This window comes from Scatophagus argus, chromosome 15 (genome assembly GCF_020382885.2).
Source record: "Scatophagus argus isolate fScaArg1 chromosome 15, fScaArg1.pri, whole genome shotgun sequence".
In the NCBI taxonomy this organism is placed as follows: Eukaryota; Metazoa; Chordata; class Actinopteri; family Scatophagidae; genus Scatophagus; species Scatophagus argus.
This window is the reverse complement of record NC_058507.1, coordinates 10950937-10967435: the sequence shown is the minus strand read 5'-3', so window position 1 is coordinate 10967435 and position 16499 is coordinate 10950937. Positions and strand designations below refer to the sequence as shown.

The 16499-nt window shown below is 41.2% G+C and overlaps 1 protein-coding gene and 1 long non-coding RNA gene across 6 annotated transcripts in view; one reads left to right on the top strand and one right to left on the bottom strand.

The window, feature by feature from the left end:
- The first annotated feature begins 2164 nt into the window (after positions 1-2164).
- Positions 2165-3769, top strand: LOC124071634. Its single transcript, XR_006845352.1, has 2 exons — positions 2165-2386; positions 2498-3769. It is a non-coding gene; the product is annotated as an uncharacterized LOC124071634 (long non-coding RNA).
- rnf144aa (ring finger protein 144aa) overlaps positions 3615-16499 on the bottom strand; it is a 29097-nt gene continuing 16212 nt past the window's right edge. For all 5 annotated transcript variants that reach the window (XM_046412348.1, XM_046412347.1, XM_046412346.1 and 2 more), the window contains 6 exons: positions 16239-16343; positions 15263-15323; positions 12297-12513; positions 10643-10790; positions 10123-10212; positions 3615-7456 (listed from right to left, as the gene is read on the bottom strand). In XM_046412348.1, coding sequence (XP_046268304.1) covers positions 7325-7456; positions 10123-10212; positions 10643-10790; positions 12297-12513; positions 15263-15323; positions 16239-16343 — 753 coding nt within the window. In that variant the 3' untranslated portion in view covers positions 3615-7324. The remainder of the gene's footprint in view (positions 7457-10122; positions 10213-10642; positions 10791-12296; positions 12514-15262; positions 15324-16238; positions 16344-16499) is intronic.

The window sequence follows — 16499 nt, the reverse complement described above, 5'->3', positions numbered from 1 at the left end:
TATGTACATGCAGCTGAAGGTGGCTGTGGGCGTGCTGTGATTTATGCGTGTGTGTTAAATCTTGTCGTTTTCTGTGGTGTGAAGGGCAGCAGTGATGATGCGGTTTGGAAGGACATTAGGCATTGTAGAAATTCTCATTTTCTCATTGCATGGTCTCTAATACTACATACATGTTGCTATATATTGTGAATGGAAATAAATATGTTGTTTCTGGTACTGTTAAATAACAAACAGTCCTCCTCTGCAGGAACCTCGTATAAGAGAAACTATTTTTTATTTTTCTATATTATACTACAGTTTACTTCTCTGACAGTTAGATGAAAACATCAATGACACTCTTATGTCTGTGCATTGAACATGACAGTACAACCAGCAGTATCTTCAATGCTATTATCATTTAATCCATCAAGCTGGCCGGATAGATTTGTTGTTGTAGTTATGTAGACTGCCAGAACCTTTATAGCTCACTATGTGAGTGTATTTCCCAACATGTTGAGCTGTTCTTTGACATGCTGTATCTCGTTTGTTTAATCTCTTCAAAATGACAAAAGTGTAAAACAAATTGTTGGTTGTATGCTGGACTATTTCTTGGCTCGGACCATTGACTTATTGGAGTCTCAACTGATTCACAAGGCTTCAGGACAACACTTTTTTGTACAGATTAAACAAATGAGAGACAAAATGCGAACCAAGTTTCAGAGGTGCTGTCTGGTGGATTTTATTTGAACTTTTCGACAGAGCTGAGATAGCTGTTTTCTCAAAATTCCATTTTATGCTAAGCTAAGCTAACCATCTCCCTGATGTGGCATCATATTTGACAGACAGATGTGTGTGTGTGTGGTATCAATCTTCTCCACTAACTCTCAGTAAGGAAACAAATGTGTTATTTTTTTAAATCTCAAACTATTTCTTCAATAAGATCAAGTTTTTCTCTACAATTGTGATAAGTTCCAGAGATGTTTTCTCTGTCATTGCGAACTGAGAAACTGATTGTTACAACAACATCGACAAATGCTGTAAATCCCTTGTTGTTGATTTGACAAGCCAAAGCCTCGTCTTGCCGAGCCACAGGAAGCTAATGAGAGCTAATAGGTGTCACAGGCTTAAGGGACAATGAGCAGTACAACTACATGCTGTGATAAAACAGATCAGAGGTGGGACCCTGTCATCTCATGTCAATCACTGGCTGATGTACAATGGCCCCTGGTCACAATTAGAGTCCTGTGTACTGTGTGTGCAAGTATGAGTGAATGCACATGCCTATTATTACCCCTTAACCCCCATCAAGAGCTGGCAGGGAGCTCTTAGCTTTAGATGCCAGCATGTGTTTATCCGATTCTTTGCTCAGCAGGGCCAAACACTGCCAGTCAGCATGACATGTCAGGACTAAGGAAAGACCCTCTAGAGCAGGCATCAGAAAACATTATATGGTTGTATACAGCTGTATACCTCACTAAAGACTGTCCACCCTCAGTGACATAAAGAATGAATCCCTGATGCATTTGATTCCTACCTGCTTTAAGAAAGAGGTGCAGAAGAAGTAGACTCAAACCGCAGAAGGCTCAGAACAGACCTACAGTCTCATTTTTGTAGACTGAGAACATTTCACCTCAGAGTATTTGATGTATTAAAAGTCTTTTTTTGTATCAGTACTGACAAATAGGCTGTGCTGTTTTTACAGCACTCTAGTTCCCTCTTCTGGCAAGCAGATATACCATTAAATGTCAAGTAAATTATAATATTACTTCTGGTCAAGGAAGGATCATCATAGAACATAGTAAGAGAGCTACATTAAATAAGACAAAGCAGAGGCATTTAACATTTACATTCTGAGAAAACATGTGGTAGATAAGGGCAGAACTTTAGTCTATCATAGTTTTTTTTGTCTCTCTAAACTGTCTATGAATTTACTTTTTTTTTTTTTTCAAAATCTACTTTTTAGGTCGAGACTTAGAGTGATGAGGGTGGTGGAGTTGCTTTTCAGACTTTTTGTGAAATACAGAATAGTTTTTTTTAAAGAAAAAAACAAACACCCTGTGATGAGTTGCTTCATATTAAAGGGTCAGAAGCAAAGAAACTGTTGGGAACCACTGGACAAGAATGTATCCAGATAATATTTGCAAAGCCTCTGCTTAGCCACTTTTCTTCTGAATACTGTACCATTTGAGGATATTTTATGCTGCATGGACAAGATGAACAGCTATCCCATACACGGCACCAACATGTGTTATGACTGTAATAAGACATTCTGTACTCTCCTACATTGAGACTATAGTATGGAGGCTAAAAGGTTGAGAGTTTGTTGGTTGGTTTGTGAGTGCAGGGCAGCAGAGGAGTGGCTGGTGAAGGGGAGCAGGAGGAGGACTTGGCAGGAAGGTGTTGGAAGGTAAAGCCAGGGCAGAGCAGCCTGATCGGCTTGCAGCCAGCACACGTGTGATAGCAGAACCTTGTGTTCTATACAGAGCAGGTGCAAAGGCCTTGTCTCTTCTCTTTTCAGCCACACCCCCACCCCCCTCAGCAATGAAGCTTGGATTCCTGCTTCCTGTTCCTCTGAGGCTCTGAGGTTCATCTCTTTGTCCTCCAGGTGATGCACACCTCGATGTCTCTCCATCCATCTCTCCATTTCCTTCCCTACACCCTCCCCGTCTCCCTGTATCATACTTCATTTGCTCCAGATAACACATCAGCTTCAACGCCCATCCACAAACTCTGTCACCATGATGCCCACAGATGGTAACTTCCTGTGGTCCTGCCCAGTGATTGGTGGAGAGACTTCCAAACAGAGAACAGCTGGCGAGGGATGATACATCACTGAGCGTTTGCACTTTCATTTTCAGGGTTGTCTTGTTAATGCTCCCAATCCAGCATCTGGCAGGAAATGGACACAAAGGCATAGAGAGGGAGAGAACAACCTGTTCTTTGGCAGACCTTAACAAAAGGCTGACACATGTTTGATGAACAGACAGAGCTGCTGTGAATATGAAGGGAAGATGTTTGCGCTTGACACAGGTGGAACAAAGGCTAGAGAGAGGATGTGAACATTCTCCACAACAGGTCACTGTTAAGAGAATAAAATGATGAATACAGCAGTGAACAAAGTCGAATGACTCAGGCTATTAATCTGCCCATGTGGGAAGGTGACAGCAGTTTAGAAATGATTAAAATCACATACTCCTGTGTCTGTGACACTAACAGGTTTTCATTTTTAATCTTGTGAAGGTACATTCTTTTGCTTGCAACTGTTTTTTTTGCTGATTATCTCCATGAAATAGCAAAAGTTAATACATACAAAGGAAATGTTTTGTCATTAGTGCATTAAGGATAAAAACACTCAAAACAGCAGTTTCGTGTTTCAGTTTCTCTTGGAAAAAGTTGTTCAGTCACTTATTTCTATCTTCTGCAGACTACTTTAGAAATTGTAATCTATATCTGATATGTGCTTTTTGTACTACATACTGTAGGTCTCTGTTAATATGAAGGAGAACAATACACCTTTAACACCAGAGGGAGCCATTTCACAAGCAACTGGGCCACAGGACGAACTTCTAGTTATGTTTGAGATACAAGACTGTAATATTTCAGTGCATTCGGGTGAATGAAAGAGGAGATCAGAATCACAAAAACAACGATCTTTAATACCTGGTGTCACAGTGTTAGTGGAACTCTAGATATACTGCGATGCTGAGTTGAACAGAACTGATTCAAATATGCCATTTTACAATGTTGATTTTTTTTTAATCATCCAGGCCAATTGACTTTCAATTCCTGCCTAAAGTAGAAACATTGTTTATCATCTAGATTCAGAAGTCTTGTGTACAGACAGCATTTCCTCTGACAATAATCCACTTATTGAGGTGACTAATTGAAATTTAACTGACCAATCAGGCCTGAAGAAATCCCCACTCAAAACACATAATGCAAACACTATGACTATGATGTGTAACACAGGCGTATATGTAAAAAAAACCAAAAAAAAACCCCCAAAAAAGTAATAGACACATGAATCCAACCTGCTGAACTGAGGAAGGCTAACTAACATTGTATATCATATGGCTGAACATCAAACATTTTGTCTTAAAAAAGGAAGGGAAAATAAAAACCAGACAGCTGGGTGATAGAGTGACAACGCTACCATTCCATAGATCTTTAGAGGCTACAATATTGTAATATTTAACATGTAGAAGTCAGAGAAAAATCATGCAGCTTCATCTCTTGACACAACAGGTAGTAAAATATAGATTGCTGCTCATATCCAAACTTGATCTTAGGATAGTTGCAAAGTAGATCTTGAGCCTTTGTAAAATAAGCGTCACCTTGCTCCGCGTTCACTTGCTAAGTCTTAGAAGCAAGCCCTTTACGCAGACAAACTGGCCTATTCCAACACCTGTGCTGATGTTTCACCTGCTGTAGTGGTTTCATAGGCAGACAACGATTATGCAATGCGACACTGCAGTGATTGTAATGTTTGCTGTTTGGCCCTTTTATGTTTGTTGCATATTACGGTATCTACCTGTGCAGTGTTGCCAGCAAACATAAGGAAAGAAAAAGAGGAAAAAAAAAAAAATTGGAAGTGGCCACGATTTTGTTCGACTTAATTTGTGCCAGCTCAGGATATTTTTGAGTTTAAATGAATTTTGCGCTATTGGAAATTCATTTCTTTGTTTTTTTAATCCTGGTGATATCAGAGCCCTGATTCATTAAATTGTGAAAAAAACGTACAGTTGCAATCTCTCATATATGTTGACTTTTCTACTGATTTCAGCTGCTGAACTCCTCCCCAAACACACACACACATCACAGATCATATCAAGAGGTAAAACAAAGCAACCCATATACAATGCAGCGTTGACATAAAGAAGCATTAAAATATTTTCCACCCTGTAAAAACTGTTAATACATTACAAATACATGGTCAAAATGCACATACAGCGGACAGCTCCGTTTCCTTATCCCTTTCAGGAAATCTGCTTGGCACGATTGTCATAAAAACAACAAAAGCTTGTGGAATATAACTTTTTTTTGGGGGGAAAGCACCAAACTTCAAAAGGTAGAAAGTGGAGTGACTTTGATATCAAATTATCATGCTCACACAGGAGATGAGGTCAGTGAAAGCAACAAAGGCTACAGTGAGATACTCTAAATTTAAGGCTACTAATAATTAGGATCATCATGCTGAATAGAATTTATGAGGACAGGACTGAGTAGCACATTGTTAGCTACTGTTTGGATTAGCTACTGTTATTAACTGTTGAAGACCTTTTTTTGGTAAGTGTAGCCACACTTTTCATGAAATGCTACATTAACACTGGTAGATTACACCAGTAGGTAGGGGAAAGCAAGCAGTAATACATGGCTTATTTAAAAGAATGGCTATAAATGGTAACACAAATGATTTGACAGACCTAACATCGGTAACCATACTGAAATCTTTTTTTTTTTTTTTTTTCTAGACTAACAAGATGAGATTCCCCAGACAAATTAAGAAAAATGACCAAATGCTGTCCTGGCTTTCTAGCTCACAAACATTAAAGCTTCATAATTAATAGATAAAAGCAACTTAAATGATGAAAATAAATGGATAGTTTTTTGAATAATTCCCTGTTCAAATAAAAACCACGATATGCACAAATATGGTGACATTCTGCAGCTTGCACTGTTCAAACCTACCCATGACATATGGCTGTTTGTGACCATATGATACAATGTTATGATGATTATGTCCATGGATGGCCTTTTCAGAATGGTAATGTACAAACTTGCATAGATAAAGTGATATAGTAGAGAGCAGCTTTATAATTATGTGCCCAAAATATTGGAACATTCTTTTATATTTACTCTATAGGCTTTTTTTGACATCCCTGCAAGGAATAGCTGCTTGTTGTTGGAGGTCTATCTACCAACAAAAAAAAAAAAAACATCGACACTTGGACCACTAACATATGCAAGTTTGCAATTTGGGCCAGCGGGTGTTTGTTGGGAGTGGGAGATTTGATCTGAGTTAAGCTTCAGATTGATGACTGGGTGGATGTTGATCAGCTCTTCTTCTCTAAAAGGCTTACAGGAAATACAGGCCCAGGTCACACAAAACATCAGGACAGTTTTGTTTTCTTTTTATAGTATGGCTATTAACAGTGTGGCATATGGGTGACATCATAGAATCATCTGAATATAAAGGGCTTCACTGACTGCCTGTGATGCTTTAAAATGCTGTTAAACATGCTTTCCCTTTTTAATGCACAGGGGAAATGCCTGATTTTGGCTATTCTCAATTTAAGGCTAATCGTTTGTTTTTGGCTACACGACCACCTGGGGACTGAGAAATACAGGAGTGACATCTCTTTTCGTGTAGTATTAAAATGGTTCCACATCATGTGGACACAAAGTCCTCAGATAGACTTTACATTAATGCTGAACTTAAAGAGGAGTACCACTCAATTTGAACCATGGGATCATCAAAATCATCAAGAAATATTTCTCTTATATATATATATTAAATATATATATATATATTTTCATAATTCCATTTTATGCTAACATGTATTTTTCAGTTTTGAGTGGCAATCCCCTTTAAGAAGTGTACCTTACAGTTTGGAAAACACTCAAAAGTACAACACATAGACACTACTCTGAGTACAGTTCTATTAAAAGCAACAGGTTATAAAACATTGACATCATCAAGAGGACGTGCTGTACATTGAGTCGAGAGCGACAACACCCTCCCTTCTCTACCTCAGTCGGAAACACGACATAGAAATCATGTTCTGTGTGCAAATCGAGTGAACACCAAACATGCGTGGTGTAACTCTAATGCTACGGACTGAATCTGTAGGGCTACATCGAGTGTGGTGGCGCGGGGGGTGGGGGAAAGCTTTTGTTGCGTACGACAAACCGACAAAACAGAGCGATAAAGTAAAAGTTCTTTCTAAGGTGGCTCCTGCATCATATTGTCCATACAAGAGAAAAGCATTTTTGTTTGTAATGACTCGCCAAAATACCACACCACAGTAACCCATGACCGACGACCACATCAAGTGGCCCAGACTTCCTCCATGTCCCCAAATCAGCAACGTCTCACACTCACGGACACGGTGGTCCTAAGACAGTTCTGACCTCCTCTGACCCTGCACCTCTCTTCAGATGAAGGTGTAGGGTCGCTTTTCTACCATGCCTCTCTCATGCAGAGCGATGGATCCCAAAGCGGCCGCGATCCCAAAAAATATGAAGCGCTCAAAGCTGGTGGGAGGAAGAGAACGTAAAGGGGTGAAAAGGAAAAAAAGATGGCCCATCCTTGAAGCGGCTCTCTGCTCCAGCTCTGATGGCGTCGTTAGGTTGGCAACGGGTCGTCGTCACCTTTGCTGCACTTGCACTTGCAGCAGAGGACGATGGGAGTGGCCAGAAGGAGGAAGGGGGAGGCAACGAGCAGGAGCAGGCCAAACCCAGCAAAGATCCCCACAACCTGCAGGGAGACATCAGCAACAATTAAACCCGTTAATTTAAATAAAACACTCTCAAACATACAGCAGTGGGTACATGTATGTGTTGACAGCATCATCATAGAGAATATGAGTATTGCGCCATAATAAAAAGTATGATTGCAGTCACAATAAAAAGCTTTGATACATCAAACACATAAGTGAGGGGTATGGAGGTATACCTTTTCGGCAATGTTTAAAATACTTTTACGCATGAAACCTGCACTGAACAAACTGTCAAAAACGACGTGACGGTGGTGAATTAGTTTTTAATCTCACTGGTTTGTGAGCTCTTGCCTTGAACCCTTCCAAGCAAGTGCAATACCACATGGTGGCCTGCAGATGGCATGCAGGGCCTCAATACAGCAAACCATTTACAGCACAAGTACTTCAAAAGCTTTTTTTGTCCCTGCAACTTGGTAATTGAGGGCACATTTTATATTAAATAAATACAAATAAAAATAAATGAATAGCATATAATGAATTTATATGCATATGTTGAATGTGTTAACAGGACAATAAATCATGTGCAATAATGGGACAAATGGTCACACCAGACCTGCAATAATACATGTGTAGTAATAATTGTGCAATAATCCTTACTCATGTAACATTGCTACTAGGATCAGTACATACATACTTAGTCTTTCCTGAAACAAATCGGTACAATAATCAATCCATCCACTAATCATAACTTGAGGGACTCTAGTGTGAATAGTCTTTTTCTTTTCTGTACTGTGTACAGCTGCAGGTACTTGTTTCCTGTGTATCTATTCTTTTTGAATGCACATCCTTCTCTGATCCTTGCATGCTTTGCACCCTCTATATCCTGTTTGCAGCTGTAACAATGTGATATTTCCCAGTTATGGGACTAATAAAGGATTATCTTATCTTATCTTATAAATTAGGTTTTGTCGTCTTTCTTCTTACACTCATTCATATTACATGGGCAGGTACCTTTGACACCATGAGAGAGAATGCAGGCGTAAGCACACACACAAACACACATGACCCACATGATCCAGTGCAATGGAGTCGATCAGAAGACAAAAAATACACTGACTGGGTCATCGGAATGGGTGGCAGCCATGTTTGGGATGATGAATAAGACGCTGGCAGCTAACCACAGATGATCCTGGCAACCTCTCACAAATGTCTACCTATATGTTGTTTTTTGCATGCTGTTGGAACTTGAAATCCACTGCAGTTGCTGTGATGCAGTGAGATTTCCCCCCACACCTGCTAAATTGTCAGATCACACAGCTTGTAAGAAGCTTCACTTGTTCTCTGTTCTGGCATCAACACCAGGAAAGCTGTTGATGGACATTTGTAATTTTTGGTAGCAAACATAAGGGTGCTCTGAATATGTGATTGCCTGAACAACTGGGCATTATGAGGGTAGAAGAAGAAGAAGAGACAACAAAGCTCATTTTCTTTTCATTTTCTCTACTGCTACGATCCTGGCAAGTTAGTAAATTCACCACATGGGGGAGCCAGACACCTGCTGGTTCATAGCCACAAAACAGGAATACATAACACGCAGTCACATGCAAGACTGACTTTTAACAGCACAAGCTTTTCCTCTCGCTTTGAGTGCAAAACAACATCTTTTTGGGGTATTGCTTGCAAACAGGTCTTTTGTTTAACAACACATTACGATCTCTTGTACAGCTTATTAGCTGTACAAGAGATCGTTGTAAGCTGTGTTGTACAGGAAAGCACAGTGTATTCTGTACAGTTATCTCGGCTTAACACACCTTGGCACTGCCTACATGTCGAGGACATGACCTTCCTTGTAACTGATAGAAACAATGTGGTCAGAAATAGACGAAGAGAGGATGTTTTTTTTTGTGGGTTAGATTTTCCCTTTTCACATTTTGTATTTATGAAGGAGTAAGAGGGAGGCCTTTTAGATGTGAAAGAAGGAGAGGGGTGAAATGAGGAGAGCAAAGGAGAGAGACAAAGACACACAGAGCAGTGAAGCTATAGCTGGCTTCTACCAGCTGAACTGTAATCATGACTCAGCCTGCCCCACTGGGCAACAGATGCCAGCATGTATGCTAATGTTGACAAAGTAACAAGTATGTTGTACAAAGGGACGTACCATCGCACAAACAGATTATTTGGCTAAGATACTGAGGAGAAGTGAGGAGTCAGACTCCGTCACAGACCTGAAACACACTGCTACATGTGGAAAATTTCATGTCATATCTAATCCGTCAGGTGTAATCCGCCATTGCACATGTGGAAAATTGCATGTCATGTTCAATCCTTTATATGTAATCTGTCATTTCATTTGGTTACATATCGGTAAAGTAGGACCTTGGTTATGTAAACCTTTTTCTTAAGTAATAGATGTACATAATAGGCCTAGTTGAAAAGAGCAGAGCACTGGCCAGCAGACACTTGTCGATGCACATGGATCAGGCTGTCCTTTTGCTATTGTGCTTTCAAGATAATGCAAGCCCGTCAGTGAATGCAAGTGTGTGAGCCAGAAAGAGAGAGGCAGGGAGCACGTGTATGTCCACATGCTGCAGTGTGGGTAAAGGGGGGCGGCGCCCTGAGTGAGCGTGAGAGATGGCGGGGACACACACACACACACACACACACACACACACAAAAGAGAGGCGGTGGAGGATGGGTTTCTCACCTGTGTTCTGTGCCAGATAACAGACGCCCTGGAGTGGCCCAGTTTGTTTCGACAGGGCCCTTTGTCATAGTGGATCAGGAGAAAGTCATCCTGTCTCACACAAACACACACACACACAATGCACACAATGAGAAAGACTGACCATTTGCACGCTGAAAGACATGGAAAGCTGTTCGGAGAAAATTGCTTTTTTAAATGACCTGTGTTGCATGCTCATCTGTGCTCACACAATTAAGATTACGTAACGCACTGTGGCTCATAAAAAAACCCCTCCAAAACAAATACATGACTACAATACTTGTTCTTTTCTTACCAAGGTTAAGCTACAATTCCCTGATAATGAAAGCTGTAGCTGTCGCAGGGAAACAAATGACGACTTCGTCCAGGATTATCACAGCGTGCAAACACAATATTACAACATTAAACTGCAGAGATTTTCAGAGCTGGGCAAAGATGCAAAATATTGCTCTCTATTGCAGTGAATATCAAAGAGTAAAGAAATTATGAAGGCCCAACTCACATCCAGGGACTCCAGGCAGTACCAGCAGAAGGCGTGTTTGCAGTTCTTGCACATCATCTGTGCACAGCCTTCGTCCCTCTCGATGTAAACTTTGCATTTAGGACAGCGCTTGATTGGTGCGTCATCCTCTTCGTTCTTATAGAAAGAGCTAGAAAGACGAGAGACACGATCCCCGTGAGCTGTTTTTCTTTTTAATTCCAAGCATGACATAAAATCCAAAATCACTCAACATTCACTTTATGAGAAGTGCTAGGGATGAGATTGCTTTAATGCAGTAATCAATATTTACAATCTATGGTGGAACAGGATTGTGTAAGATGGCAGATAGATTCCCTTCTAAAAAACTACCAGTCATTAAATAGCTGTCAACTCCGTAACACCCACACTTTTATTCTTCCCTCCTGTTGGTGTCACTTTGTCTGCATCAATTTCTCCTGTTTCAGTAAAGTGCTGACTCCTGAAATCAGCGGGCGAGCAGGTAGCTGTCATTCTGGAAATTGTCCTACGACAGCAAACCAGCCCATCCATTTCTAGTGGAGGGGGCATTCAAATGAGGAGGCTCGAGAGTTTCTCCTGTCATCCTCCTCAGAGCAATAGTAAATAGCTTGGGGTGTAAAGAAGAATCAGAATCCATCTTTCAGAGACATCCTCACAGTGAGCAAGTGTCCTTCAAACACACAGGCTCTTTTACGACTCAAAGTCGACCCGATAATCCTCTCGCCCTCCCTCCACTGTGGCCTCTGAGCTTGGTCCTGAACCTGTGCAGACAGAAGGAAGCTCTGCAGAGCTAATGACGTTTCCAGAGTAAGAGGATATGACAAAGAAAAGGGTCAGCTGCTCATGTCTTTGGGCAGCCCTCTTCCACCCTAACAGGCTGATCCTGTGTCCTTAAAATGAATAATGGGCCCATCCCAGATTTCTTTACTACAGTTTAAGTTCAAATTGCCTCATACCTGCCTATTACTTTGTGCTTGAGCCCTGGCTGATGTTCAGCTGAGCAGTGGCCAGCCAGCCAAACCAGCTGTCAGTTTATATTTATGGACGCACTGAATGAATCTCGCTCTATATTGACGAGTGGTCCTGAACTCCAGTCAAATGAACATGACACGTGGATCGCTACTCCAGTTCTGAGAAACGGAATATAATTTCCAGGGATTTCCTCTGTAGCCGGTAGTGTCAGAATGGAATGAAATATGTTTTTCAAGAGGTAGTGAAAACATTCAGATAATGTACCGTATACACATTACTGGACTGGATAAACACTTTTGACTGAGAAGTAAGTCAGGAAGTAATGAAGTAAGTAATTATCAGTTATGCTAACAAATTTATATCTACAATTAAATTTATGACCAATTTCTGGGCTTATTTTTATTACATTTTGCAGCGAATGATTATTTTCTTGATTACGGTCAATAAAACGCCAGAAAAAAGTAGGGCTTCACCATAGTGGAGAAACAGACATTGTGGTACCATGTTTTTCTGTGATACATATTACTACATGAAAAAAAAATAAATCTATTTTTAAATGTTCCCAGATGCTTGCAGTGTGTTATTCATGTACAGATACAGTTAATCATAATTTGTTTTTTATCACTTTGGGTACTTTAAGATGTCACAATTGATTGTAAATGAATGACCGCATGAAAGGCAGTACCTGTTCTCTCCTGGTAGGAAGGAGGTAATGGGCAGGTTGTTCTCCTGGCAGGCCTGCCCGGGGTGCCAGTTGGCCTTGCAGGCGGAGCAGAATTCGAGGGCACAGACAGCGCACTGGACCAGCTGGGGCAGCGCTGGAGAATCTGCTTCCTGTAGCTGGCACACGGCCTGACAGGTTGAGGAAGGGCACCATGTCCGGCATGGGTCCAGCAGCACCTCTAATGGAACAAAGTAAGAGCCAGTGTCATGGAAAGTTGCTCTTTAAGGGGTTAGTTAATAAAAATTGTTGTTGTTTTCAGGTAATGTTTCGTCTCTCTGTGATTTGGATGAATGGACGTTTTAAGTCCCAGACACACCAAAGGCTGGACAAACATGACAAAGGCTGACACTTGTTTCGTCTCACGTTGCCTCTGCACTTGAATGCACCGCAAAAACTACAGCTAACGTCCAACTAATTCTGTGCCTGCATTAAAATGAGATAACACGCCATACCAGCAGGTGGTGGTGGTTTGATTTCGGCAGTCCAAAGGGAAACCAGAAGACTGGGACTAAGACTGCGGCTATACAAACTGTTGTTATGATGAAGCCATATTTGCCTTTCACATCACTCTTAGAAGGTTTCAGTGTTTGGGTGCTTCAGTCCAGATGATTATTTTGTGAAAAATTTATGCCTGTTGGTTGATGAAAAGTGAAAGAAGCCTTTTGAACCTTTTCTTTTCTCATGTACTGACTCAGCTAAGCAGCCAATCAGAGTGATTTTTCTCACGACAAGCTCCGCTGTCCATTCAACACACTCAGTTGGCCGAAAAGCCATCAAGAAAGGCTGACTAGTGCCAACGGTGCAGGCTAAAACTATTGCCAGAGATGCTTGCCAGCATTAGTTGAAGGCCCATTGTCGTCAGGGCACTTTAAGGAAACCTTGCAAAGTGCTAAAAGGCTTCTTACACATGTATATTTCATATAATGTGCAATTGTCAAGGTTTATTTTGGTTCCTGCCTATGTAGGAAAACTGCTGTCATACAAACGTTAATTTCTTTCTCGCTACATCTATAATCATCTCATTTATATTACTTATCTAAAATCTATTTAAAAATATGTGATTTTGTATACATTTTCTGATGATAAAGAGACCATTTTTTGTACCCCCCCTCAGTTTTGTTCTAAGTTCATAGCATGGTGCGCTTGTTCTTGTACCTTCTCCTTCCTTTCCCTTGCCTGCCTGCCAAGAACTCGGAGCACGCATTTCACATGCACTCTTGGCTCAATCTGTGAAATATGGAACGGTTACAGCAACTGTTCTGCCTGACTGGACTGGGACATTGATGAGACGGCTCACTGCCCTTATTCAGGCTGCGTGAACAGCTACTTCTGAGGGGTTTTTACTCATTTACAGGACCCCACTCTGTTTTCCTATGCATGTTTGTCTTTGTGTTCATGCATTTATTTGTGCAACTGAGATCTGCGTGGACCAGCTCTTTATACTTGCGCATTTGTTTGGGGGAGGGGGGTTGACAACCCAGTCTACCTGTGGGTGAAACACACATGTGGGAGAATACCAGGGCTGTATGACGAATGAGAGGTGTGTCCCTATTCTCTGTACAAAGTGAAACATGTTTTCAGTGGGTGTTGAATCAGAGACAAGGTTGTCCCTTGATCTTGTCTCTGATCCTGTCTGTGATATTCATGGACAGGATCTCAAGCCGTAGCCAGGGACCATTTTGGGAACCTCAGAACTGCATCTCTGGGTTCACCAGACTGTGATCTCCATTATAAACTGGGGTGGTTCATAGCCAGGATAAAATTCAGCACCAAGTCTGAGGCCATGGCTCTTTGGTGGAAAACAGTCAATCGCTCCCTCCTGGCTGAGAGTGAGATGCTGCCAAGGAAAGGACTTTAAGTATCTTGGGATCTTGTTCACGAGTGACAATAAAATGGAGTCCAGATAAGCTAGAACATGGAAGGATGGAAATATGTATGTTGTGTGTAGACTTTGTGTCAGTGTGTAGGTGGACAACCTGCAGGGAAAGTATCATCAAAACCCTCCTTGGTTACTGCTTTCTCCAGCAGCAAAGGGAGTCTTATGTTACTGATTAGCATGTTTACATTGACAGAAGGGAGGGAAGCGACACAGACCTGCCATTATCTTTCCAGCACTGATATTCAAGCCTTTTAGCAGGAGGTTAACATTTATTCTACCACCAGTGTAAACTGCAAATTGCACATGGAAACAGTGATTATAAAAAAAAAAAAAAGGAGAGAGATTTAACTAAAATATCTTGCTATGCTGAGACCTTCCTCCATCAGAGTTTCCCCAAACAGTTTCAGAGTCTAGAGCCGAACGAGTTCAATTAGAATCTCTTTAAACAAAGTCTGGGAGGCTTTCCCTTTCATGAATATTTGATGGAAGCTTGTGTTACATTTTGATGAGGATGATGGGATTGAGTCAGAATACTACAGTACAAATCAGACAAATGTTAGGCTTGAGTACCTGTCACAAGAATATTCCTCACCCGCATGATTATTTGCAGTTCACAGATGGTATTGAATCCATAAGTTTTGGTGTGAGAAGTCAAAATTGAAACTTTCTGAAATAGCTGACTGCTGTTCAGTGCCAGCATGGTAAACTACATAGACAGAAACAAACAGACAACTTGACCACACCTGTCAATATTGGACGTTGAAATTTACTGAGCAAACAAGCACTGCTCAAATCTGAAACTACCCCATGGTGTAATTCAATAGCAAAATGTCTACAGGGGATGAATGACTGATTGAAGATGGAGTGGGCAGCAGTTCAAGTACACTTGCAAGCAGCACTGTCATCATCTTTTTCTGTGTCGAGGTAAAATACAGCACCTATGGAGAATAGGAAGGTCCACGTGTATCTACGACACACAGTCACTGCCCACACACCACCCACTGAGAAATAACACAGACGTGCCACATCTGCTTTTGCACTGACTCACCCCTTTCAAACTGAAGCTTCTTGTATCTCTGCATCATCTCTGTGGCCACCATGCACTCAATCTACAGGGAGAGAGAGAACAAAAGAGGTGGGCACAGAAGCTGCAAGGAGCAATTACACATTCAGGTTGTGTATAACATGTCAACAATGTCAAATTCAAATTTATACAACACCAGAAGTTGAAACTTGCTTATTAATAAGACATTTTATGCAGTAGAAAAAGAGAGGCCAATTGCCCGGAAATATTCAAGGTGCATATACAGGGCCCACTCGGGTTTAAATGTGCTCATTTATTGGGCAATGAAACAAGCATTCAGGCTTTGTAAAAGAGCAGTCAATTACAAGGTGAAGGCACTGCTGTCAGAGCAGACAGGGATGAGGCATTCTCTGCCTGACTGGCAGGAGTAGCTGGGGTTCCATCAAGGGCCGGTGACACTGATTGATTAGAAACGCAAGGCTGTGGTGTGCCGAAGCGTGCTGTGCCTACAGGCCTCTGAGATCAAGTGAGAGATGGAGTGAGTCCATCAACCAAACTGCCCGGAGGATGACGAACACTTTGCCCTCAGACTGACCTCTGACGGGAAGGCGGGCACATACGCACGCTCATTATAATGGAATAAACACACTGGGAGGTGGAGCACATCTTGAGTAAAGCTAGAACAGCATTTTTTTTCCCCCCTTTTTGCTGAGATTTAAGAACATGATTTAAAAGAACATGCATACAAGTTCCCAGCAAAATTCTATACACCCCTGTGTGGACATAAAAAGTGGCCATTGTTTCTAGACATTTCTGTGGTAATGAAAGCCCAATCCCGATTCTACTTGCCACTAAAATATATTTGACATTATTGTAAATGTTCATCAAACTGAGTAGCAGTAATAGATGTTTCCAATATTGGTAACCAGTCACCAACTAAAGAGTAAGTTCATCTAATGATAATCAAAGTAAAGATCTGGTTTGTTTTTTTTATCAATACCTCACTTTCCTGCAAATGTCCTCTTTTGGGACAGGCAGAGTCTGGACAGCTAATTGCAGTTTCAAGGCCTTCTTTAATCAGGAGTTCCACATACTGCTTCAGGCACTGAGGGGAAAGAAAGACAGAGTCAGACAGACAAATACAAACACAGCATTGACCGAGTTCCAATATCCATCAGCCAGTTAGATTTGGGAGGGAAAAAAAAAGAAAAACAAACAGACGCGCCACAAAAGTTGGTAAATAAAGACTGGCCTATGAGCC